The sequence below is a fragment of the Malania oleifera genome, chromosome 2 (genome assembly GCF_029873635.1).
Source record: "Malania oleifera isolate guangnan ecotype guangnan chromosome 2, ASM2987363v1, whole genome shotgun sequence".
In the NCBI taxonomy this organism is placed as follows: domain Eukaryota; kingdom Viridiplantae; phylum Streptophyta; class Magnoliopsida; order Santalales; family Ximeniaceae; genus Malania; species Malania oleifera.
In genome coordinates, this window is record NC_080418.1 from 143,879,176 (window position 1) to 143,906,591 (window position 27,416).

Genomic DNA, 27,416 nt, shown 5'->3' on the forward strand with positions numbered 1-27,416 from the left:
ATATATATATATAGATATGTATATATGTTTACATATATAGCGTTTGAGATTCCCAAAGAGGGTTCATTAAGCGAGGAGCATTATGGAGGGTTTGGAAGCTGAGATAGAGGAAGTGAGGGAGAGCTTTGGGAGTGGGAAGACAAGAGATGCATCTTGGAGGAGGTCACAGCTCAAAGGCCTTCTCACTTTCCTTCAAGAAAAGGAAGAGGACATCTTTGAAGCCCTTAAGAAAGATTTGGGAAAACACTATGTGGAGACCTATAGAGATGAGGCATGACCCTTTTTCTATTTCCTTTTATTTTCCTGTTTAAAAAATTTTATTTCTACTAGAATGAAGTAGCTACTTATAGCCCATACTTGTATTGTGAAAGCAAACTGAAATGAGGTGTAAGTGTTTTGTAAGTCAAAATAAAAATGATGTTGATATATTACAATTATAACAAAAATGTGATTATGACCTGTTCTCGGTCTCTCGCTTTTTGAGTTGAAAAATAAGCAAACGCTACCGTTTTAGGTATCATTAATTTTTATTTAATTTTACGTTGAATTTTGTAGAGTTTGAGTGCTTGGATTAAAGGGCTTGTAGTTCACTATTAAGAATTTTCTCAAAGAATAACCACTCGTTAGCAAGAATGATTACTTCTTTTAAAATTTTATAAAGGGGAGGACATTAGACTATAGACATATAAATAGCCATTTGTAGCAAGTAAACATTCTCTTTACCAATAATTATTTGACACGCTCTAGTAAGGGCATTTTCTTTTAAAATTATATTCCTTCTTGCTATTACCCTATGACTTGGCTTATGTAGTAAGAAGCATAATATATACTTCTGCCTCCCAAAATGATACTAACATGCATGATCTTCTTATTTTAATTCCCACCTCTCTCTCTCTCTCTCTCTCATTCCTTTTCTAATAGAGGATCCATCCCATTTTACTTTCCTCACATAAGAATTTGACCTCCTTTTTTATTTTTAATTTGAAAAAACATATTTTTGTCCAAATTCTTTCGATTCTCTATATTTAGTCCCTAAAATTATCTTGAAATGATTAATTAACTTCAAATGACCATCTCATTTCAAGTTAGTTTAACTCTATCTTAACTCCTTTTACAGTAACTAACTCACTCCTCAACGGTACTCTACTCGACTTATGCTGCAAATTCGGACCCATTTGAGCTGCCCCTCCTTGTTTTATCTTGTACAAGAGTTATAGCTAACCTATTACAAATATATACATTCATTAATTTATCTCTCAACATTATACCACTCATCTACAACACAATTCTCATTTTAGAAAAAAAAAAAAAAAATCTCCTTTCAACAACTTTTACTTTTTTGTATGTCGTTTCTTAATTTCTATCATTCTTATTTATATTGTATACATGATCTTATAAGTTATAGTTGTCATATAAAATTTTTCTTTTAATTTTAAATGTATTCTATAATCACTCAACATGCATGAAGAACTTTTTTTATTTTACTCAATCTCGGTTCATATCTTTAATGATGTCAATATATTTAATCGAATGTTATATTTTTCCATGATTCATTTTAAAAATATATATACTTTATGTACGCAATCTCAAAGACATAAAACAAAGTAGTTGTCTGGGTTATGTGACGTCGTGTTTTCAAACGGTATCACAAAGAACACGTTCTGGGATTTTGCTTCGCGACGTTGATCGACTAGAACGATTATCAAGAAGATGATGGTGCTGGTGGTCGCGGGCAGTAGCTATGATCGGAGCTCGGGGCTGGCGAAGGCGGAATCCTGCGATTGATGGGTCCCGTCATGATTGCCACTACCCGAGTGGCGTGCACAGTCCTGAATTTTCCAGTGTCGATGTTCCTTTCCAGTGTCGTCGGTCATATAGCCTCAATGGGTATGGCTATGACTCAAACCTAGGGTTTATAGGCAGTTTACCATGGCCAAGGCTGTTGGCAGTAGCTGTGATGCCAAATATTCCTGCTCATTGAAACTCCTAGAGATGTTCTAAAGCCTCCATTGTTGTGATTTCTTGGCGATTTCAGCCTCTGTTCTTCGGTAATCCTTGAACTTCTCGTAACCACGTTGCTGTCCTTCTTATTGTTCTTCTTCTTCTTTTAAGAACAGTTCCATACTTCCAGAAATTTATATACTATCTCTTTACTCATGTGCTAAGCAATATGGTAATTTGTCAAGAGTCGCTAAACACCCACTTCTGTGGAGCACGAAAACTTTGGGAAATTTATGCAAGAATGGGACTGTTCAGCTTTTGAAAATATTTTTTTTTTAGTTTTTTAAATAATTACAAAAAAAAAATCACTTTATTTTTTTAAATTTTTTATAAGAACGATGAAAAATAATAAAAATATATTTTCTCACTTATTTGTTTCTGAGTCATACTTTTGGATTCTTTTTTTAATTGCAGAGTTTAATCACGATATTATTTGATGCGTGCGTACCAAAGCAAGAAATAAACTCTTGCAACTGACATAAAATTTGATAACAATTTTACTGAACTGAAAAACAAAATGAAAAGAAGAATCGAGTATGTAATATTAAGAAAATGGAGAATGGTCCAGGGATGGGCTCGTTAAAGTTTCATGCCTTCTCCATGGGGATGGAGAAGGCTTACTGTCATGGGTCGAATACTTCACACTTTGTGAAGTGCCTCATGCCAATAGCTAAAACACTCTTGCTTAACTAATCAACATAACATATATTGCGGTTTCTCATAAGAACACATTCACAATCATCAAACACTAAGTAAGTGGAAGCAATAAGCAATTATGTAAGCAAATGAGAATCGCGAGGTAAATTGAAAAGATTCGCAATTCATTACTAATGCCTCTGTAGGCAATCGTGTTTAGTAAGGGAGGCAAGTAGGCTAAACATGTTTACAAATGCTAGTGAGTTTTACATTGACTAATGAGCACTTATCCTCCGGTAAAGAGGTTTCTATGCTATTCAAACTCTAGCACTAGAAAACATAACATTGACCGAGGAGTCGTACTCTCTTTTCACACAAAGGCATTGACACATTCAATGAATAAAACCTATACTACTATTTACATGATGATTATCCATCCCATGCATACAAGACAAGTGGTCACAGGCAAGCATAATGTACTAAACGAGCTTGCTTGTGACACATGCCCCTAAAGAGAGAGAAAAAGGAGTTGAAATAAAAATTATAATCCCATTGTTAAATTATCATTGGTTTAGGAATGCAAGCAGTAAGAACAATAAAAAAGAAATTTATATTATTTATGAAAAAAAATATTTTTTTATAAACAAAGAAGTTTATTAGAGAGAGAGAGTATAACAAGAAAAGAGAAGGAAACAGAGATAATATATCCTCCCAAAACAAAAGAAAATGATCAAAATAAAACCCGTAGAAAACAAAGATTATCAGCTCTACTTGAGCCAAGCCATTGAGTCCCGCTGTAAGTCTGCTAAAGGTGGATGCTGAAAGAAACTATCTGCCGAAACCCATAGTAATGCAAGAAACACCACTCTGCTCTAAAGCGAGTAAAGAGAAGAATCCAAGTTCTTAAAAATTTTGGTATTTCTCTCCAACCAAGTACACCAAAAGATAGCCATAATCAAACATCGCCGCAATCATTTCTCTTCTTCTCCTTGCCTGTGCCTTAAACATTAAAGTGCAAAATACCTCCAAGGAGGAAGGGCTTACCCAATTCTCTCCAAAAATACAAAACAACTTACTTCAAAGGGTCCAAGAGATTTGTCAATATCAAAACAAGTGTGAACAAGTCTCTCCACTCTTAGAACAAAGGCACACACATCAAATGATAAATACTTGTTAGGTCTAGCAAGTCATTCGTATTTATTTTTTCTAAGATTCTATCCATAAAAAGGCCTTAACATTGGAAGGGACTTTATCTTTAAATCAAGGAGTAAGTGGCAAAAGGAGTAACATTAGGAACATGAGTCAAATGAGAAAAGAAAGATTTACAGCTCTTTTGTCACTCCCTAATGGAGCTGAAAAAATTGAAGCACATTGATCAGAAGGGCAAGCTTTGGAAAGCTTGTTCTCTCTCTCTCTCTCTCTCTCTCACACATTAAGGTTCCTCAAAAAATGAAAATTCCAAGAATGCCAACTCTTTTGCAAGGAAAAGAAATCAAAGGGTTGGGGAATCATTCAAAGATCATCGATACAGACAAGGATATTTGATAGCCAAAGGAGCTTCTCTAATCCTACAATTCTCCCATAATTGGATTCTCTCCTTGTTACAAATACTGTACCCAATACAAGGGAAAAGAAATGATAGATATGCGGCACAAATTTCTGATGATTCAATAAGTAATATTAACTCCAACTTTAGCTTCCCATCCATTTTGAAGGATCCCAAGTTTACTATGGATTATTCTTTGCCAAAGAGAGTTAGGTTCTAAAGAGAAGTGCCACAACCACTTCCCCCAAGGAAATGTTTTTGGACACAGGTTACCTAGATCCAAAACTCCCTCCCGTTTTACCGAATTACAGTTGTGCAACTAACATGATAGTCTTTATCATGCTCATGTACTCCTAACCACAAGAAAATCCTCATCAATTTCTCTAATCTATTAGCCACTATTTTAGGACTTTTGACAATGGGCAGGTAATATAGGAGGATAGAAAACAAACAAGCAGGAGTAAGAGTAGCGTGACTTGCAAGAGTGAAAAAACTTTCTTTCCACCCATCTGACCCCTTGTGAACTCTTTCAAAAACCAAGTCCCAAAAACAAGGGCTATACCAAATGGGAGACCTGAATAAGTGATAGACCAACTCAAAACACTACAACTAGCTAACCTAGCAAAAAGACATGAGTTCATCCCACTACCCATAATCCTACTCTTAGAGAAGTTATCCTAATACCAACACTTTTTCAAGCAAACGTCTCAAAGAAGATAATGGTGTCATTTGCAAATTCCAAATGCTATGGGTAAGTTCTTATCGCCGATCTTAATCTCTTCCACCAAGCCTCTATTAACCCTTCTATGAATCATTCTACTCAAAGCACCAGCCACAATCGTGACAAGGAAAGGGGAAAGAGGTTCTTCCTGCTCTAGACCTCTAGAAGCTCTAAACCAGGTTTAGCCTCCCATTCACCAGAATAGAAAAATGGATGGACAAAAGGCATCCCCTAATCTGATGCCTCCATCTAGCTCCAAAACCTTTTGTGTCATCACTCTGTCTGAGAAACCTAGCTAATGCAGTCATAATTTTTTTAAAAATCCATTTTCAACTTATTTCTTTTGAGTTTTGACAACATCTTCGACAGCCCATTTCCTACCAGAGCTGCATCTATAATCTGTCTATTACCAATCAACATGCCAACTGTGGGAAATAGTATCCACCAAGACACTTGACAGTCTCTTAGAAAAGTAAGATAACACTTGACCTAGGATCTTATACACAAATATCAAACTAATTGGCCTGAAATCTTTGACTATAGCAACAATATCCTTTTTGGGCACCAGGGCAATAAGTATGGAATTAATGCACCTATCACAATCCCATTATGAAAAAAATCATGAAAAACTTTGAGAGGATCATCCAAAAAATTTCCAATCATCCTGAAAGAAAGCCATTGCGAACCTATCTGGCCCAAGAGCAATCTCTCTATCCAAATTGGACACAACACTTCTAATCCCATCCTTCTCAAAGACCTCTCTATTCACTCTACTTTCTCAATGGGAATGGAACACCAATCCAACCCGTATATCTCCTCCTCCCTCCTCCCTCTCTTTCCTTCTTTCCATCTTCTCTCAATTTTGTTCTCTCTCTCTCTCTCTCTCTCTCTCTCTCTCTCTCTCTCTCTCTCTGTACCAACTCCTTACTGCTCTTATGCATCAAGGAAAAAACAGAGGAAAAAAAATAAAATTGGAACATGGTGAAAAATGAAAGCTTGCTTACCTTTTTTTTTCTTTTTCTTTTACTTTATGTGTAGATTCATTATAAAGACCTTGCATAAATGTATTTCAAACTACCATTGATAACCATGATGGAGAAGGAACTCTTGGGGGGAGGGAATAAATTGTTTTGCTACTTTGTGCATAGATTCATTTTAAACACAACGCATAAATACATTTCAAACTACCATGATATTGATTGACAACCATGATGGAGAAGGATCTCTTGCGATTAATACAAATTGAAGGGAATCCTTCAAACTACCATGATATTGGTTAGCCGTGACAAAGAAGGATCTGTTGCAATTAGTACAAATTGAAGGGAAATCCTTCAATTTGAAAATAGAGAGTACAAGGGTAGGAGTTTTTTTGGTTCTGGTCGAGAACAAACAAGAAACCGATCGTTGAGGACTATGGTGTTGGCGATACAATGTATTTTGCAGAGTTTGAACTCAGTGTGGTCTTGTTGAGCAGGTTTTTGAGAGAGGAAAAAAAAAATTGGTCTTCTTGATTGTTGTGGCAATTAGGCCGACCTGGATTGGCAGATTTCTTGAGTTGGGAGTCCAGGAGTCTCTGATTTTTGTTCCTGAGGGTTTGAAAGAAGGAAGCTGGAGAAGTTTCGTGCAAGGGTTGCAAGATTTGGGTAGAAGAAATGTATCAAATGAATTTAATCTCGAGAGAGTTGGTATCAAAGAGGCAAAAAAGGTTAAGACTGGGGAGCAAGGTCCTTAATGGAGAATCTCCTTTGGAGTTTTATGTGCATGGGTGGAGGTGTGCGAGTTGTGGGAATAAAGAAAGCTTCTTTATGAAGGTGTCTGGCAACTGTAGCTTAGTGTATCGAAGAGAAACCCCCTACGAACCGACGATAGTAACCTGCCAGTCCCAGAAAACTCCGAACCTCCTGCACATTCTTCGGCCTTCCCAGTCGACCACAACTTCAATCTTGCTAGGATCAACTGATATACCATCCCCAGTAACCACATGACCTAAGAACGCAATCTGACTCAACCAAAATTTACACTTCTTCAGCTTAGCATACAACTTCTTCTCCCGCAGAATCTGTAACACTAACCTCAAATGTTTCACGTGTTCTTCCGTACTCCTTGAGTATACCAGAATGTCGTCAATGAATACCACTACGAATAAATCTAGTTACTCATGGAAAACCCTATTCATCTGATCCATTAACACCGCCGGAGCATTCGTCAACCCAAACGGCATGACTCAGAACTCGTAGTGGCCATATTTGGTTAAAAAAGCAGTCTTCGCTACATCCTCCACTCTAACCCTCACCTAATGATATCCTGACTGCAAGTCGATCTTCGAAAAGACCCGCGTTCCCTGCAACTGGTAAAAAAGATCATCTATACGAGATAAAGGATAGCGATTTTTCACAGTTACTTTATTAATCTCACGGTAATCAATGCACATCCGCATCGACCCGTCCTTCTTCTTCACAAACAATACTGGAGCTCCCCAGGGCGAAACACTAGATCGAATGAAACCCCTGTCCAGTAATTCCTGTAACTGCTCCTTCAACTCCCGCAGTTCCACTGGAGCCATCCGATACCGAACTTTAGAGATCGGTGCCTTACCAGGCAGCAACTCTATTGCAAACTCCACCTCACGATCCGGAGGTAAATCGGGTAAATCATCTGGAAACACATTTGGGAACTCGCTGACTACCCGAATGTCCTCGAGTCTCAACTCATCGCGCGGCGGTTCCTTCATACAAGTTAGGTACCCCTGACATCCGTCCAAGAGTAGTCTCCTCGCCTGTAGTGCCGACAGACTCTATGGCGTTGGACGCACACACGATCCCACGAATTCGTATGCCTGCTCCCCAAGAGGTCTGAAAACTACCACCTTCCTACGACAGTCGATCACAGCATAACTGGAGAACAGCCAATCCATCCCCGGAATGGCATCAAACCCCGACATGTCATATACAACAAGATTTACCGGTAGCAACTTTCACTGAATTTCCACTAGGCAGTTTACCAACATCTTCCTCGATTCCTGATCTGCCTCATCCTCTTGGATACCGGTCTCAATCACCGTGGCTTTATCCACCAACATCGAGAACTCACGGATCTGAAGCATACCCACCAGTCTGCGGATATCCTTCCTCAAGCCCTTCTCGAACCTCCGAGTCTTCTTATACTCGCTCGAGATCATACATGGTGCAAAGCGGGACAACTCTATGTATCGAGCCGCATAACCCTGCATCGTCAAATCCTCCTACGTCAGCGCAGAAAACTCATCTGCCCTCGCATCACGTACAGAAGTCGGAATGTATCTATCAAAGAACACCTCCTTGAAACAGCTCCACGTCATCTCTTTAGGACCGGCTCTCTGCTTTTCTAGCAGACTCACCGTAGTCCACCACCGACCCGCCTCCCCAGATAGCTGGAAGGTGGCATAAAGAACTCGCGGCCTATCCGTGCAGTGCAGGACCTCCAAGATCCTCTCAGTCTTCTCCACCCAATCCTTTGCTATCATCGGGTCAGCTCCTCCAGAGAACGTCGGAGGATGCATGCGTGTGAACTTCTCAATGGTCCACCCCGCAGCAGTAGGAGAGCGCTCGCGTCTCCTCACACTCCGACCGATCTCCCGTAACACCTGCCTCACCTGCCTCATCAAACCTCGAGGCATAGAAGGAGACTCATCACTCGCAGTCTCCTCGGAGCCACTTCCTAGGTTATTATCCTTGGGTTCCATTCTGCAGTACAAGAGGAATCTATCAGTATCCCTACAACAAATACAATTAACACAATGATCTACCCTAATCGTGTTAACTACTCCCTGCCAGGTCTAGTTCTGTCCTATCACATCGACACGAAAGTCATCAATGATTTGCCCTACTTTTATTGGAATCGTCATCCCAGGAAAAACATGGAATACGGTCGACAAATCCCGGTCTAGCAACCGAACAACCCTCAACCAATTCTACCCATATCCACATCCTATACTCTGGTATGTACTCACAACTAAGCCTAACCAAGTCTACAAGATCTAGTAACTTGGTTAGCTCTGATACCAAGTTGTCACGTCCTGAACCCCGAAATGGGACCTAGGGGTGAAAATGTAACCTAACCTGTCCGTATATCATACAAATCATCACAGATACAGTACAAAAGATGAGGGTCCGACCCCGTGGGGTTCCCAGGCACCCTAAACACATCCAAACACAATCATATACACAGCGGAAAAACCATACATACATATGCAGTACCATACCAGAGTCTATGCAAGAGCAGACACAATGCTCTATCAAAATGTACAAACGGGTGCCTAACACATCCCAAAATGGCAACCCACCAAAATTACAATCCTAACACTTACCTAGCGCTAAACGCAGTACACCGGCCACTACGCTCCCTACACCAAGACGCTAGTTCCAGTTACTCGAAGAACCTGTAAAAATGTACGTACAGTAGGGGTGAGACACCTCTCAATAAGGAAGAACACAGGTTATATCGGTGTGTGACATTTGAGTGTTATCATGATGTAACATACACGCAGTTGAATGCAATCTAGTACTAGTTCACACAGTGCATACACGCACACACACACATGATCAGCAAACCCGGTGTCATCACACCCATCGGCCCGAAGCCGGTCTGCGACAATCTGGTGTTGGCTCGGCCAACCCGTGAAGCACGGCGCCACCGGCACATGGCTAGTCCTCGACTCCCATGGCATTGCACCGGCGCTAACTGGTGGATCTGTGCCCTTCGGCTGGAATAGGCTCACGCCCTCGGATATAGAGCCGGACACTCTTAGTACCTGGAACAATTTCGGAACCTAGTTCCTACTAGCATTTCAACATATCACACACACATGCATGCTCATATAACCAAACAAACCACACTCATTTGGTAATCTAAATCATGGTTTTCCAAACAAATACGGTTTAAACAAGTCAAGGCACGACCATCCCAATATCACAGTATAAATCACACATATACTCGGTTTTCAACAAAATCAGGGATGCAGCCCGTTGCCCACTTTTCCCAAAACTGGAATAATGAAAAACTCATAATTTTCCCTGTTAGATCCCCCCAAATGAGTAGTCAAAACACACACAGGAACGTGGACCACAGTTCCACTGCGTCCGATTTAAAAAATAACCAATATAAACATAATTCCCCTTACCTTTTCCCCGAATAGCCAATCCCGAACTCCAAGGCCCCTAAACAGTGAACCGAGTTCCAAAACTTACAAATCACAGTACATAATATACTCACAAGATAGTTACCTACAAAACTACCGGATCAGAAATAAAAACCGGGCCTTGCCTCGATTTTTCGCCAAAACCCGAAAATCTCCGCAATAAGATTCCGATCTATAGAAGTTGTAGAGAATCCTTCCACGATCCTCGTGGTAACTTTAGATTTCTGATTCCATCAATGATCGGCAAAGAAATCTAGAGAGAGAGAGAGAGAGAGTAGGGAGAGTTTAGAGAGAGAGAGATATATATTTGAAGTTACTTAGTGAGGAAGTAAAGGAAATTCCTATTTATAGCCCTTTGACCCGGCCCAATTCGTTGACGAAATGGTGCCTTCGTTGACGAATCTTCCACTATCTTCGTCGACGAATCTGAGATCACCGGTTTTTCCGAGACTCCTAGGCTTCTCCTTGTCGATGAGTCTCTGAATTTCGTTGACGAGAAGAACAAAGGCTTCGTCGACGAAATTTGGTTTCGTCGGCGAAATATGCCGAATTTCCAATTTGCCCCTCTCTTATTTATTTAACCCATTTATCACGGTTCGGGTTCTTACAAGTGTGCAGGATGTTAGTACCCAAAACATTTTCGGATGATATGTGTAAGTGGTTAGCTGATCCTAGAGGGAATGAGAGTTCGATTGGATAAGTCTAAAAGAAAATCAACTAAATTTCAGAAAGAACTAGCAAGATTACAGAGTTCTATCAATTATGAAAGGAAGGGCTCGGAGGGGGGTTTTCTAAATTGAGGTTTGTTAGTTTTTATTTTATTTTTACCTATTTCTTTTGTTTTATTTTGTTTTTCTGCAATGAGGACCCCTTGTCCTCTCTTAGTCCTAGTTCTCTCTTTTCTCATTCTTAATATATTTCTTTTGTGAGAAAAAAGAAGTGAAAAAAGTAATAGTAAATATGTTTCGAACTATGAAATTTGTTTACTGGTTCTTAGGGTCCTCTCTAATGGTTTGCAAGTCCGAAAACCGATTTTAACAAGGAAGAACAGAGCTACCAGGTTTACAGCATAACAGAAAATAGAAAAGAATGAGAGAGGAAGGGCAAGGCTCACTGCAATAATATGTTTTGCTCCTCTCTACACTGCTCTCAATAACAGTACAACCTTTTCTGCTCCAAAATTAATTTAAAAGTAACTACACTCAAGTGGCAAACATATTTAACACTAGTTAAATAAACTGGACCAAAGTAAAGACCGTAAAAGTAAAAGTTATAGCTCGAAGTTATTACAAGTAAGTCTGGCTTGCAGGGTAATGGTTGGAATGCTAATTTGGTGCTGAGATGTTCTCTTGAGAATCCTTGGAAGTTTATTTCACAGATTCATCATCTTTTTATTCCTATACTGAATTTATTATGGTAATAGGTACCACATTTGGTTTTGGGAAGACATTGGGTGGGTGATTCTGCTCTTTTGCGCTTCATTTCCTTGTTTGTATAGGCTGTCCTCTTTGCATAATTCTCATATTTCTTCTTTATTTCTAATGGAGATGAATTCTCTTCGAGTTTTCATTTTTGTAGTCCTCTTAATGATAGCGAACTGTTGGAGCTCACCTTTTATTATGTTTGTTGGAGGGTAGTCTTCCTTTCTCTAGGACGGACTATTGGTCTTGGGTCCTTGATTCCTCAGTGGAGTACTCATGCAATTATTATTATTATTATTATTATTTTAGTATTGACCCATACAAACATGTCTTTTCTGGTCCATTGTACTATGTGGAAGGCCAAATTCCCCTCTAAGATCAAGGCTTTAATTTGGATGGTTGTTCTTAATAGAGTTGACACTAACAATCTGTTGCAGTGTAGGAGATATTTTTAAGGCTTTATCTCTGGATTTGTTTCTTCATTGTTCCTTTTCATGGAGGGTGTGGAATAATTTATTTGGGCTATTTGGAGAGAATTGTGTGTGTCTGGAGTCGGTGGAGGATCTATTGGCTACCTCATCTTCAGATCTTGGGAGGAGTAAAGATGGTTCAACATTGTGGAGGTGTGGGTTTTTTGCTGTTTTGGGGCCGGGGGGGGGGGGGGGGGGGGGGGGGCGCGGTGGGTTCGGTTGGAGAGCACGCCATATGTTCACACAAAAGATGTCTTTGCCTATCCTTTTGTATTGGATTCAGTATTTGGCCTTGTTGTAGGCTTTTGCAGCTGGTTGTTTAAGAGGATTGCCTTTTTTGGACTTAACAGTCGGATTGGAGGGCAGTTTTGATATTGTTCTCTTGTTGATATATTTTCAGAGGATTTTTTATGCGTTTTGTTACTTTCTCTTCTCAATAAAATTTCTTCTTTTTCTATTAAAAAAAGGAAGTTAAAGTTAAAAGAATTTCATGTCATCAACAGTCACCTAATCATTATTACTATAACCAATTAATTCTGGCTCATATTTCTTCTCAGATCTGATTCCAAAATTCATTGTGCCTTTAAATATCCCGATACCCTTTTTGCCTGTCCAAGATAAATGTGGCCTAGGTTCTGGCATTCTGCATGAACCTAGAGAGCAAACTTGCGGAAAACATCATATCCAGTCTTGTGGCTGTGGTATAGAGCCAATTCCAACCAAGCTTCTGTAGTAGGATGCATCTACCATCTTTCCTTCATCATCTTTCATTGACTTTTCATTCGCAACTAGTGGAGTAGTAACGGTTTGCCATCCACTCTGTTAAAATTCTTCAGAATTTTTTCTCATATTTTGTTTGGCGAATAAAAAAACCATCTTCATCTTGATAAATCTCGTGGCAAGAAAATCTTACAGCAAACCCAAGTGTCACAGGCTGAATATTTCACACCTTGTAAAGGGCCCTGCGGCACTAGGCAAAGCACTATTGCTTAACTAGTCAGCCAAAGATTACGGCAGTTTACCACAAGTGCACATTCACAACAGTTGAATGAAAAGTAAGAAGAAGCAGTGAACTATTCATGAAAGCAAATGGCAAGCAAGTTGTAAACATTGAAGCAACGTAGTTCATTAACAATACCTCTGTAAGGGACATGTGTTTAGTGAGGGAAGCAAGTAGGCTAAATATGTTTAACAAATGCTAGTGAGTTTTACAAGAGTGATGAAGACTCACCCTCCCCTAAGCAGCTTTATAACATGACCAAGTGTGCCCCATACTCAATCTCATAGATACCCAAAAGCATTATTCCTGAGCCGGACGATGGAAAGGTACGAGAAAGACAGGACCTTGCTGTGTGCTTCCTTGCCTCACTTTTTCCCCTCTTGCAGTATCTTTTTCCCCTCTGACACTAGGAAACATCAAAATGTCCAAGGAATCATACTCCCATCCTACACTAAAGCTTACATAAACTCAAAGCATAAAACCTATACTATTATTTATACGATGGTAACCCATCCCATGCACACAAGGCAAGTGGTCACAGGCAAGCATAATACCCTGAACAAGCTATGCTCGTAACACCAAAGGCACTTTTCTCATGGCTTTCATAATTTCTTCCTTGAATTTTAAAATCTGCATTTCATTATTTCCAGTGAATATCAATGTTTTTTTTTATCAGCAAAAAAAAATTCATTAAAGGGCATCAAAGGATGCTACCCAAGTACAATATACAAAAGGAAATCACCCACACTGCAGGGTGTCAAAGAAGTCGATAAATACGTAAGTGTCAATCAAAAACAACCCACTGTGCCAACAAGTACAAGTAGCAATCCATCAGTTTTTGATAACATATAATGGTGTAGCTGATCGTTCTCTCCTATTTCTTTCCCTCCGCCCAAACCAAAAGGTGATAAGGAGAATGAGGGTCAAAGCTTTCCTCCATTCCTTGCTTGAGTGGATACCTTTCCAAGCCCATAACTCAAGTTCCACTGTCTGGACTCTGGCAGTTACCCCTGAATCGTCAACAAAAAATGCAACAATATAAATATCCTTCAAACCTTGCTTTTTCACAGACAAGGTTGGCTCCTCATGCTTCTTTCGAAGGCCTTTTCCCATGAAATACCCATCTATTTGACCAGATGCCCAAGTTCTTGGTGCTTGCCTCAGCCATATAATGCCTTTTTCAACATATGCACCTTGTCAGCTTGGCCTTCAACCATGAAACTTTGAGGTTCTTTTGCATACACCTCTTTTTAAATTCACCATTCAAGAAATCTAATTTTACATGAAGTTGGTTCAATAACAGACCCTCTTGAGCTGCCAAGGCAATGAGAGCTTGTATAGTGGTGATTCTGTAGTGAAGTTGCTATGTCAACTCCAATATGCTGTGAATATCCTTCTGACTGTATCTCACATTGCTCCTTTGCACCATGCTGTCCAGATTACAACCATGGCCTTAAATTTCCACAAAATTGTCAAAATCTCCATTGAAATTTCCAATTTCGGTCACCCTCGAAATTGAAATGACAGTTGATTTTCGTCTTACATAATTTCCATTGAAATTTCAACAAATCATTGGAAATTTTTCGAAATCTCAAAATTTTAGCGAAACTTGTTTAAATTTTAACTATAGAATGAAATTGCCTCGGAATTCAAATGAAAGATTTAGGAGTGAATGGAAATTTCTCTCTTAATTTTTTTTTATTGAAACAAAATATTATTATGAAGCTTTTGAAATTATATGAAGAAATAAACTTAAAATAACATTTTATTTAGTCATTCATGTCTAAATTATCATTATTTTTATAATAAATAATATCTAAATGATTTATGAATGTCATTTGTATTAACTAAATAATTTAATGCACATTATCTTACAAATATATACGTTTGATACACATGTTATATTACAACTTTTCTGCCTCGTACACAACATAGATGTATTTAACTTGTAATATATTAGTCCTAAAACTTACATTATTATGTCTATTAACCATTTCAAAAGTTTCATAAAGAATTCCATACTTTACTACTTATTTTTGTTATTTTTTCAAATTGAAATTGAAATTGACATTGAAATCGAAATTTCCATACATTTGGAGCTTCGCAATTTGAGTCGAAATCGAAATTTAAGACCTTGATTACACTTCACCTCATAGACTTCACAACAACTTCTCTATTCTTTTGGCTTTTCCATCAATTCTAAAGTTTCATTCTTCTTAATCAAATTGATATTTTCTCCCACTGCCCTTCTCCTGGTTTCATCCTTTACTGTTTCTTCAAAGTTTTCTGGTTCCACAATATAAAGGTTGACATCTTGCTTAAACTTCTCTCTAACTCCTTATTTACCTTGAAGCTGAGCTTTGTGATGACGAACTTGAACGTGGTGAGAGACTGAGGGCAGCGAGTTTGATGTAGATGGTAGTGAACCTGTCCTTGGAGAGTTGATTCTTCTATATTTTCAGCTTTTTGAATTTATTTTTTGGATTTTTTGCCACATAACAGTAACCTGAACAGGTTTATGTTCCAGCTTGCTTTGCTCCCATTTCACCATAATACACAAATGCAAACTTCTCACTTTTTTCATTGAGCTTTTTCTTCCTTTCTTTTAGAACCTGACCATAGCATGCGCAACCAAAGACCTTCAGGTCATTAACAGATGGTTTCCCCTCACTCCAAGCGTCAATTGGTGTCTTGTTCGATATGGACTTTGATGGACATCTATTAATTTAAAAAACAGCTGTATTTACACTGCCCAGAAAGTTTTATGAAGTCCCTTCTCAAGCTACATGACTTGGATATTTCTGCCACTGTTTGATTCTCTCTCAGATGGTGCATTTTGTTGTCATGTATAACCAGCTTTAAGCTGCCTTTCCATTCCCTCTTCTTCACAAAGCTTTTCAAATTCTTTTGAAGTGTATCCCCTGTCACTTTTCAGCACTAATATGATGATCACTTTGCTTTTCAACAAGTTCTTTAAATTCTTGAAGATAGTAAAAACTTTAGACCTGTGTCTCATAAATGACATCCATGTTCATACATGAATAATCATCAATAAACAAGATGAAATACTTAGCATGCAAGAATGTTCTCATAGGTCCACAGATGTTGGTATGCACCATTCCAGCACCTTGTTAAACTCTCCAAGAAACTTCTTGTGAAGTGGCTACCGGCGCATGCACCATATTTTTCTATTGAAGCAGTTTGAGGTTGCCAAAGTTAAGTGCCTTAGCCTCCTCTCCCATGAATCATCACCTATTCCATTCAGGGCAATTTTTTTTCATAAATCAAAATGTAGTGAAAAGCATCTGTTTTGCATCTTCACTAGAGCCAGAATCTGTTGTCCCTTTTGTCAAGTATAGTATAGTGCTACAGCTTGCCCCACAGTAAATTCCTGTTTGGCATTCTGATTGCTGTTGCAATTAGCAGTTGCTGCTGTTGTTTCCATTGGGTTGTTGTTGCAACATGCAGTGACTGTTGGTTCAAGGTTGTGATTGAAAAAAAGCTACTGTTAGGAGCTTTTGTCTTCTTCTTGAGAATTTTACTGGTTTTTGGCCACTGCCAGCCACAAAAGTTAGGCCATTACCACACACTTGGAAAAATTACAGTTTTTCTTTTGCTAACTGCTAAGAGCCTAAGAAATGCTTAAAACTGCTATAATGTTGACTGCTGCCTCCAAAGGCATTTCAAGCTACTAAACCACAAACGCATAGCATGTTTGATCCACATTGGCTAAAAATCATAGCTTAATGAATCAATTCTGGATCCGTCTTTTTTTGAACTCCAATGGCATCTGTGCCATCCACCTTCTTGTATTCTCCATTTCCAATCTTCACCTTCGAGGGAAAGTTTGTCTCCAAGTCATCTAAGAGGCTTTATCTGCGGTCGTGCAGTTGCTACAAGCACTGTCAAAATACTGGTGATTGTTTTCTGCTTCTGCGCACTTTGACATGCACAAAACTGCCTTCCACTTTCTTTTCTTTTGAAAAGCTTGCTTGGTGCTTTGTTTTTGCATGTGCTCAAGCTTCTTGCAATTGAAATATTGAGGTTGGTGAGCTGGTCCTTTTACCAGCAATCTTTCTCGTGATTATTTTTCTTGCAAACAAGAAACTTGTATGAAGAACTTCCGTCACATGATTTTCTGTTATATTTTCCTCTACTTATTACTCTAGCATTCTAGCTCTTTCCCTTCCATGCCTTCCTCCACTAAATGATTCTCCTTTGTTTTGATTATGAGATGATGCTTTTCCTTTCACTGCTTTTACTGTGCAAGTACAATTGGATTGGAAAGTTTTGTCAAATAACCTGTGGGAGTGGCTCTCCAACCTTTTCTCAAATGATTTAAGGGATCCAACCTCTTGGATGCTCATTTTGGAGAGGTTTTTACTTCTTTCATGGTGGCTACCACAAAATTAAATTTTAGTGGCAATTTTGTAAAGATTTTGTCAATCCCTGTTTTATCTTTTATTCGTTTACCCAAATTTCTCATTTGGTTCACAAGCTCAGCAACATCAGAAGAGGAATCTTTAAAAGGTTCATTCTTGTTCATCTTTACAATTTCAAATTGCTTTCTGAATGTTTGAAGATTGATAGCCCTTACATTTATGTCTTCTTGAAACTCTTGTGGTAGAATCTCCCATGCCCTCTTCCTTTGCACTTTTGCTCTTATAATCCTTAGAAGGATTGGAGCCTGCTTCTCCCTTTTCAATCATAGAGAGTGCACCAGCATCCTTGCTTTTCTTCTCCTTCAAATCTTGTCGCTGAACTTCTGATCTACTTGAAATTGCTGTAATGCCTGGAACTTGTGCCAGCCGTACCTTCTATTTGTTGCTTTTCTCCTTCTCGATGCCAGCTTTATTGCAAGCACCAGGTTCTGATACCAGTTTTTTAACATATTTTAAATTTTTAACGGGGAAGATTGGAGCTGCAAGATTTACAGTGCAACAGAAAGTAACAGAGAATGACAGAGGGAAAGGTTCACTGCAATGACCTCTGCAGTGACATGACAACCTTTTATACTCCCAAAATACATGATAACTGGAGTTTACAAGTGGCTACAGTCAAGACCAAACATTTTAACACTAATAAAGACTGTAAAAGTTGTTACAACATATTAGCCTCAACATAGTTTAAAATGTAGCAGGCGAAAAGCTCATTTTGCAAGGTTCATCGTCACCACCACCATGATGTTTATTTACTTTTATTTGAATAGTTATTTGTGACCTCTTTTATGTTACATATTTTTTGCAGGTAGGAACTGTGATCAAATCCATAAATTTTGCATTGGCAGGATTGAAAGAATGGATGTCAAGCAAAAAGGCATGATCTTTCCCTTCCTTATATTTGATAGGACAGCATATGTACATCTACCCAATGGCCTATTAAGTTTATAGTGCTTGTGTTATTTATTTATTTATTTATTTTTTAACCATCATATTTACACAAGTCAACATATTTTTTTTATTTTTAATAAACAAAGGATTATATTAGAAGAGACAACAAGAAGACACAAAAGGGAAAACGAATCATCCTCCTGGAACAAAGAAAAGAAAAAGAACAAGAACAAAAAAGTGCATATTCTGGAAAGCTAATGAAATTGCCACTCTCCAGTCCCTTTGCGATTTAGTTAAGAAAAATGCCCCTAAACAAACCGTTCACTATAATAAAAGATGATGCAAAAATTCCACCCTACACCATGATGATCAACAAAAAACCCCAGAAAATTCTAGCATTACATTTCATCCACGTGTACCAAGTCACTATGAACAAACTGTTTCTCCATAACACCTTCCTTTCCTTCCCCGACCAAAACCCCTAAAAGAAATAGAAAACATTTACTCCCCAGAGATGGAGGACAGACCCATTGGAGCCCAAAAACATCAACCAAATTATTCCAAACGTACCAAGAAACATAGAAAATGCAAAAACAAATGAGAGGCATTCTCACGCCTATGATAACAAAGCAAAGACGAGACAAAACTTTGTTAAGCATTCTCCTCTGAAGGAGATTGTTTGTATTAATTCTCTTAAAGGGCTTGATTTTGGTGAGAATCTTAGATTTCCCACAAAAAACTTGATTTGAAAGGGAATTTAGATCTCCATATGAAGGAATGTAAGTGAAAGGAGCAACATTAGTAACACGTGTTAGATGAATGAAAATGGATGCGAGGCAATAGGGTTAAGAAGAATACCTTTATATCTACAACAAATAGAAGATGCACCTACAACTATTTATTGTGACAATATGCCAATGAATGTGATGACAAAAAATCTAGTGATTTACAATAGGACCAAGCATACTGAATTACAACATTACTTTACCAAATAACTCATACAGAAAAAGAAATTCAGTTTAATTTGTCAACAACAAAGAGCATCTCAACTTATGTACGCATTATAAGTTATGTTAAAAATAAAAATTAAGAGAGGGTGTTAAAAATGTTATTTTGTAATTTTATATTATTATTAGTGTAAAAGTTTGTAGAACTTCTGAAGGTTTATGGCAACAAGTTGGAAGCCTTGTCTTTACCGTCATGTGGAGGAATGTGGAGGAAAGTCAGTTGGGAGAATGCCGGCCCAACTTGTTGGCTTGCAAACTGGCAATAGAAGTAGGCAAACCCCTCTACCAAGATAATTCCGTGCAATTGCAAAATTGAAGTCCTTTGGTTTTTAAAGCTTCCCCTGCCTTCACGTTTAACCACTAAATAGTACCTGCATGCTTCTCTAATTCCTTCTCGTATTTTTATGTATTTCCATTTGCATCCACAGGGGGAAATTCGTTCGAAGCTGCTTCATTTTGGGAATTATTTCATCAAAATAATATCATTTTTGGGGGAAAAAAAAAAACCTCCACACAAACTCAACCAACTTATAATGACAATAAGAAACAAATCATTTGCTCCATCATGTGACAATACTTCTTATTCTTAGTGTTATTTGTTTTAGGTATACGTATCTATGTATATTTGTATTCTATTATATGTATATTCTATTAAGTAAAAATATGAAAGGATTTCTACCATAAATTATCAGCAGTTAGGTGATAAAATTATTATCCAGTTTGGAATTAAGTTGGTGAGTCAAAAATTTGCAAACTATCAGGAGATGCTGATTTGTTAGATTATTAATTATTAGGGATTGACTTTAGTGGACTTTCTTTTCTGCTTTGTAGATGCAAACATGCTATGACTGAATTTTGTTAGGTTTTGCATTGTAAGCTGCCTGTGGTTGAGTACAACTGCACCATGCAAAACTTAGCCAAAGCTTCATCATGAACTTTATTCATTTAATTACTGAATAATTTTTTTAATGAGCCAGCTCAGGCCAATCACAAACAGCATACTCTTTAAAATTCTCTTCTGCAAGTTATTCAATCCAAGGCATGCAATACTCAGTACAAGGCTCTTGTGCCATGTCAAGGGTCAAAGCGCAACTAATGAAGAGATTGCAATAATTATGTTCTCGAAATCATGTACTTATTCACCACTCATTGGTTAATCATACAACCAAAATTGTTACAAAGAACTTCACCAGAAAGTTTTTTTTTTTTTTAAATAAAAGAATGGATTACCTAGAACTAGAACCGGTGAAAGTTAATTAAATTTGAGATTGTTACTCAGTCAAGGATTTGCTAACTTTCTTATTTGCTATTGGTTGATAGGTTAAATTGCCATTAGGTGCATTTCCCACAACAGGAGAAATAGTTTGCGAGCCTCTTGGTCTGGTCCTTATTATCTCATCTTGGAATTTTCCTATTGGTGAGTACCTAGTGTAAAATAAAATAGAATGAAGGAACATCTAATCTTATTTGTACATTTTTCTTATTTTATCTTGCATAATTTTTTAGGTCAAATATCCACTTGAATTGAAAAACATTTTCCTGATTGGATATTTGATTTATTCCTCTTTGGTATCGTTCAATTGTCAAAATGTGTGATGTAAAGCAAGATAACGTTAACTTATATTGACTTAAAAGTCAAACAACCCAAGTTAGCAGCAATTTTGTGCATGAGATCTGCAAATTGATTGGTGATGTTGATTTTATGAGAGAACTGGGCATGAACGTTATTCAAAATTTCAAAAGGGGGGAAATGCTGAGTAAAAAAGTTAAACATTGAGGACATGGAATGGCCTAGTGGTAATGGGCTCATCCTGGCCTGGGGAATATTGGTGTTTGCAGAACCATTTGAAAGTATTTTCAATCCAAGTCCTGCTAACTTGTGCTATGTAGTCATGCTGTAAATATTGGTAGCCCATAGTGACAGTGGTATCCTAGGTTGTTTATGGAAACTATTTTTTAAAGCTCTCTCTCTCTCTCTCTCTCTATATATATATATATGTCATGTTGATTTTATGAGAGAATAGAGCAGCAACATTATTTGAATTTTCAAAAAGGGGGAAATGCTGAATAATTAAGCAAACATTGAGGACATGGGATGGCCTAGTGGTACTGGCTCATCCTTGCCAGGGGAACATTGGTGTTTGCAAAACCATTTGAAAATATTTTCATTTAGTCCAGCTAACTTGTGCTATGTAGTCATGCTCTCTCTCTCTCTCTCTCCCCACAAAGAGGCATGTTAATATTATGAAAAAGTAAAAAATCAATAAATAGTTGTCAAATTTGATGTTCATTTTTCAATTTTTTGTACTGTTTATTGTATCAGAATGCGTATGTAATATATATTTATATATATATATATATATATATTGTATAGCAATTTTTTATCTGGGTAGAAAATTTAGTTCTAAGTGTATATACAGTTAAAAAAAGAAAAATGTATAGCATTACAATGAAGAATAGTGTTACAAATAAACCATTTTATGGATGCCATTAAAGAGTTAAATGCATGATAGGACTGTGGAAGTGTTTATTTTCAGCACCGCATAGCATTTCATTTCTAAGTCATGTACTGGTTTGTTTAGTTTCTATATACTGAACGAAAACAGCTATTTCAAACCAATTGTTTCACTTGGGGGCCATTTGGTATCTAAGTCAAAAATTAGAGAAAACAAAAATAAAAAATCAGAAACAAAAACTAAAAAGTAGAAATCAGTAACCTGTTTGGTTAACATTTATAAAACTAAAACAAATTAAAAACTTAATTATAAAATGCTCATTTACATCTTTAAATCAAAAAATATTATAAAAATATGATTAAAATAATAAAATTACAAATAATACATATTAAAAAAACTATAATAAAAATAAAATTTATTTTTAATTATTTTACTTTCAGAATTTACTTTACAGAAAAAATTTATTGGACTTGACAATTGAAAAATAGTAAAAGTATTTTGTAATTGGATTTATTATTATTTTTAAAAATTTATATATATATTTATTCTAATTATATTTAAATTCATATGATCATTTAATTTTGATTTTAATTTAAAAGAGTATAAAATGAATAATTTAATACAAAAAAAATTATTATATTAAAATTTCTGACAATAGGTTGCCAAAACAACTGAAAACTGTAAAATCTGGTTTTCACTTTTTTCGTAAATAGCTAAAACCCGGCTACATAAACAAAAAATTGACAACATAAGGGGTCATTTAGTATCACTATCAAAAATTAGAGAAATGAAAACTAAAAACCAGAAGGAGAAATTAAAAACTAGAAACTAGCAACCTATTTGGTCAACATTTATAAAACTAATATAAATTAAAATTTTAATTAAAAATGCTCATTTTGATCCTTAATCAAATAATATTATAAAAATATGATTAAAATAATAAAATTACAAATAATGCACATTAAAAAATTACTATAATTATTAATTAAAATAAAATTTATTATAATTATTTTACTTAATCGTTCTACTTTCAAATTTTACTTTACAATACAAATTTTATTGGACATGACAATTGAAAAAAGTAAAAGTATTTTATAATTGGCCTTATTGTTATTTTTTGAAATGTATGTATATTTTTATTTTAATTATATTTAAATTTATATGATATTTTTATTTTGATTTTAATTTAAAAATTTATAAAATGAATAATTTAATCCAAAAAAATCATTTTTGGATATTAAAATTTCTAATAGGTTGTTTGGGATCTAGAAGCAACAATCGCACCACTAACAAAAATAAACAAACAAAAGAACGCCAAGATTTCACGTGGTTCAGTCCAAGCTGACCTACATCCACGGAGCACACCAACCTTCACTAAAACTGGGAGAAAAATACAGGAGGTGGAGGAGGCAACTGCACTCCACTCAACTCAACTCACACACCTCGTTCTCACCTTCAACTCAATTACTATCACATTCACTCACATAATTTCACGCTCACACATCTCCATTCATATAGATGGATGGGGTCCTGGGGATGGACATAAATGGAAGATGGCAATGAAGTTTAATGGGGTGATTAAATGAGACAAGCTGGGATTAGCACCGACACTCCAGCGCATCAAATCTGGCACTCCACAGCTCATCAAGGTTGTTTATCTCTACAGCTCATCAGGGGCTCATCAAGACTCGGTTTCCATTTCAGCTCAATAGTTGTCAAAACAATTGAAAACCATAAAATTTAGTTTTCAATTTTTTGGTAAATAATTGAAAACTGACAACAAAAATAGAAAACTGATAACATAAACAAACACGTTTTTATAATCTGTTTCTTCATTATGGAGAAACAGACACAGAAAATAGAAAACAACAATACCAAACAGACCCAAAACAAATGTGTTTTGATAATTTGTTTCTTCACTACAACGATACCAAACAGACCCTTAGACGTCCATTTTCTTGCATCATTATGTGTATATTCCATGGTCACCATAAAGGGGGAAGATGTGACTGTAGAAGTGATTATTTTCATGGCAAATCATGCACTGACTTGTCTGATTATTCGAAATATCAAAAGAAAGCAGCTATTTCAAAAACATGTATAAATGGAACTTGCTTTTATACTAATAGAAACAGAAATTAAATGTATTAGTTATTTGTAAAAAAGAAACTTATTCTATGTGAGACTGAAAAAACGTTGCCCTAAAGTCAGCATATACCAATGATAGCCTTAATATCCAATAACGTGTATCTTTAAGGTCTCAAGGTAGTTTTTTAAAATTCATTCCTTACAAAATAAATAGATAAATGAAATGGAAAAAAGGGTTTGAAGTCCAAGTTTCTTAATTGTGAGTGTATCATGAATGTCTGAATTATAAAATACCCAAGTTTTTGCCAATGAAGATATGCTTCGTGATACATATTGATTTCCTATAGTCTGTATATTGTGCAGAGCAATTTATCATGTATACTGTGATTCTTTTTTTTTCTTCTCCCATTTTTTTTGGGGACAGAGAGAGAGAGAAAGAGGAGGTTGTTGAAGGGAGCCACAACTGTTAATTGTGATGTTTGGCTTGGCAAAAATGAATTAGGAAGTCCATTTAATCATCAGCAGGTTCCGCACCCTCTTTTGTAATGACTAAATTACCAATCTTATATGTGCAGGACTGTCTTTGGAACCACTGATAGGGGCAGTGGCAGCAGGAAACACAGCAGTTTTAAAGCCTTCAGAACTGGCTCCTGCTTGTGCTGCTCTTCTTGCAAATACCATTCCCAACTATTTGGACAACAAAGCTATCAAGGTCATCGAAGGGGGGGCCAGTGTTGGAGAACAACTCCTGCAGCAGAAGTGGGACAAAATTTTCTTTACTGGTATAAATTATTTTTAGAAAATATTATGTTGTCCTATCATCCATTTTCAATTCTTTAATAGATAATCTGATATGTCGGGCCTTTTATTATTTTTCATTTTTGTTTTTCAAAATACCTAGGAAGCACCCGAGTGGGACGTATTGTTATGTCTGCGGCTGCAAAGCATTTGACTCCTGTTGCATTAGAGTTGGGTGGAAAATGCCCTGCTGTTGTTGACACCCTCTCTAGTTCTTGGGACAAAAAGGTAAATGTATGACATATCTTGCTATTTCACACAATGGATAGTTGAGAAATGGATAGAGCATTTTCTTATCATGAAATTGGCACAAGTTCAGTTCCTTTGCTGTCTATTTTCTGGGGTTTAATGTCTAATATGTGTATAATCATTTGTATATCTGATTAAATTTATTGTGTTACTGAATCATAAGATGACCGTAAAACGACTGGTTACGGGGAAATTTGGGGTCTGTGGTGGACAAGCATGCGTTGGAGTTGATTATATCCTCGTAGAAAAGCAGTTTGCATCCACTTTGGTATGAATATTATTGGGGATTTTCTCCTTTTTACAAATTTTCAATTTGTTATCTGATTCTCACAGCAGCTAGATTTTGAATATTCACGGTTCCTTTGCTTCAGGTGGAGTTATTGAAAGACATGATCAACAGATTGCATGGGGAAAACCCCAAAGAATTGAGCAGTATTGCAAGGATAGTTAATGAGCAGCATTTCTCTAGACTGAAAAATATTCTAAATGACCCTACAGTTAAACCTTCTATTGTCCATGGCGGTTCACTAGATGAAGACAACCTGTAAATTTTATATCTTCTCTTCTTTTCCAACCGTTTTTTTTTTTTTTTTTTAAATGAACTTTCTTGTGCACAAAAAAAAAAATAAATGAATAAATAGTAATCTGGAAACACTGGACAATTTAATATATTTGGCAGAAGATATCATAATCAGCAGTTCTTTATTTTTGTCTTAAATTTTTAGTTAATTTGATTATTTTTATTAGGTGTGGGAAAATGATATATGATTTACTCTACATAGATTTGAAATGGGTCAGTTCTGTTTCTATAACACATAAAAAGTTAACGATGGTTGACAATAAGAATACCTAGATTTCAATGACTGCATTCTATTTCATACAGGGCCGTTGCTTTTTTTAAAAAATGGAACCAACATGCTCCATTTTCATTGATTCCAGCATCATTGGCCTCCTTTTGCAGGTTCATTGAGCCCACAATTTTAGTAGATCCCCCACTCAATTCGGCAATCATGACCGAGGAAATCTTTGGCCCTTTGCTTCCAATAATTACTGTGAGAACTATATCTGTAGCTATATCATACATTTCTAAACATGCCTTGTCTGAGATCTTCATGACAACCAAATAATCCCAACTGGTTGATTGTTATGCACTTTATATATGTTTATATTCTTCGGTGCAAACCGTAATTAACAAAAAAGAGCCTTTTTTTGTTTGGCAGTTGATGAAAATTGAAGATAGTATTCAATTCATAAACTCCAGACCGAAGGCACTTGCTCTTTATGTCTTCACTAAAAATGAAGCATTCAAGAGAAGAATAATAGCAGAGACATCATCAGGAAGCGTGACACTTAATGACAATATTATTCAAGTATGTCGTGAATAACTCAACTATATTCTTCATTTTTCTTTTTGAAGATCATAAGAAGAAAAGAATGATCCGCGAAGAATAAATGTTTGTTGAACAGCGAATTAGATAATCTGTGTGTATTCTGATAATAGAGCATGTATGGGAGCCGGACTAAAGTCATTTACCTTGTTTAGTCATAATGGTCATTGAATGTGGTTCAATTTAAAGAAATGGCTTGTTTTTGGTGCTGGGTGCAGTATGCAGCGGATACCCTGCCATTTGGTGGGGTTGGTGACTCTGGCTTCGGCAAGTATCATGGGAAATTCTCGTTCGATTTGTTCACCCACCAGAAGGCAGTCCTGAGAAGGAGCTTCCTCACTGAGTTTTGGTTTGGATACCCTCCATGGAATGCTAACAAACTCAGACTCCTGAGGTTAGCTTACAACTATGATTATATGGGAATTCTTCTTACCATACTGGGTTTGAAGAGATCTTGACCAGGCTGAACCAGATTTATCTGTTCTTTTAGTGAGAGAGAGATGAAGCAGAGAACACTTTAGGAGACTACTTGGTTTTTTTTATCAATATGCATCAATCTGAATAAGCTTGTTAGGCTGCGTTGAGCAACTTATGCTCAGTAGTCGGATGAACCATCATTCTTCAGGAAATTGAAGTGACGGCATATTCCATTGCAAATCACATTTTAGAACAGTTTGGGGACCTATTATATTTTTTTTTCAAGATGTAAATAAATTCTATGTAGGAGTGAAATACTGAAATCAGGGGTGGACAATCAACATATATGGTATGTACAAGAAATAAAGTGGCTTTTGCTCCCCTAGCCATTTAATTTGTGTTTGTTAGTTTGATATTTGTAGGAAGTGTTTTGTTACTTCTAAAATAATATAAACTTAAAATTCTTATAACATTTCTCAATTTCCTTTGCTGTATGATCGGTCCACCATTTTTCGTATTTGTTTTTCTTATGTTTTTCGAAAGTCCAAGCAATTTTTCATGTTTGTTTTGTAATTTTAATTAAATTTCATGCAATATTTCTCACATTTCTCTCTCTTGGTAGTAAAGAGACAATTTATCTATCTTACAGTGCTGAAAATTTTCTCTATGGTATTAAGTGTAGTTTTTAGTACAATTAGGTAGTAAATCATAC

At 36.6% G+C, this 27,416-nt stretch overlaps 1 protein-coding gene across 3 annotated transcripts; it reads left to right on the forward strand.

Moving 5' to 3' along the window:
• Window positions 1-27,198, forward strand: LOC131147861 (aldehyde dehydrogenase family 3 member F1-like). Of its 3 annotated transcripts, none has more exons than XM_058097482.1 (10): window positions 1-271; window positions 18,219-18,287; window positions 20,629-20,725; window positions 24,428-24,634; window positions 24,754-24,878; window positions 25,063-25,167; window positions 25,271-25,443; window positions 25,861-25,951; window positions 26,120-26,269; window positions 26,506-27,198. In XM_058097482.1, exons 1-10 carry the CDS (start codon window positions 83-85, stop codon window positions 26,743-26,745), a joined length of 1,446 nt encoding a protein of 481 aa, XP_057953465.1. In that variant the 5' UTR covers window positions 1-82; the 3' UTR covers window positions 26,746-27,198. The 3 variants fall into 3 exon arrangements, with proteins under 3 accessions (XP_057953465.1, XP_057953467.1, XP_057953466.1); XM_058097484.1 differs by lacking the exon at window positions 1-271 and adding an exon at window positions 1,588-2,048; XM_058097483.1 differs by lacking the exon at window positions 1-271 and adding an exon at window positions 15,325-15,389.
• The last annotated feature ends 218 nt before the right edge of the window (window positions 27,199-27,416 follow it).

Coding starts and splice junctions, on each gene's coding strand:
- LOC131147861 (XM_058097482.1), top strand. CDS start 83: ATGGAGGGTTTGGAAGCTGAGATAGAGGAAGTGAGGGAGAGCTTTGGG. Junction 272..18,218: donor TGGAGACCTATAGAGATGAG/GCATGACCCTTT, acceptor TATTTTTTGCAG/GTAGGAACTGTGATCAAATC. Junction 24,879..25,062: donor CTAGTTCTTGGGACAAAAAG/GTAAATGTATGA, acceptor CTGAATCATAAG/ATGACCGTAAAACGACTGGT.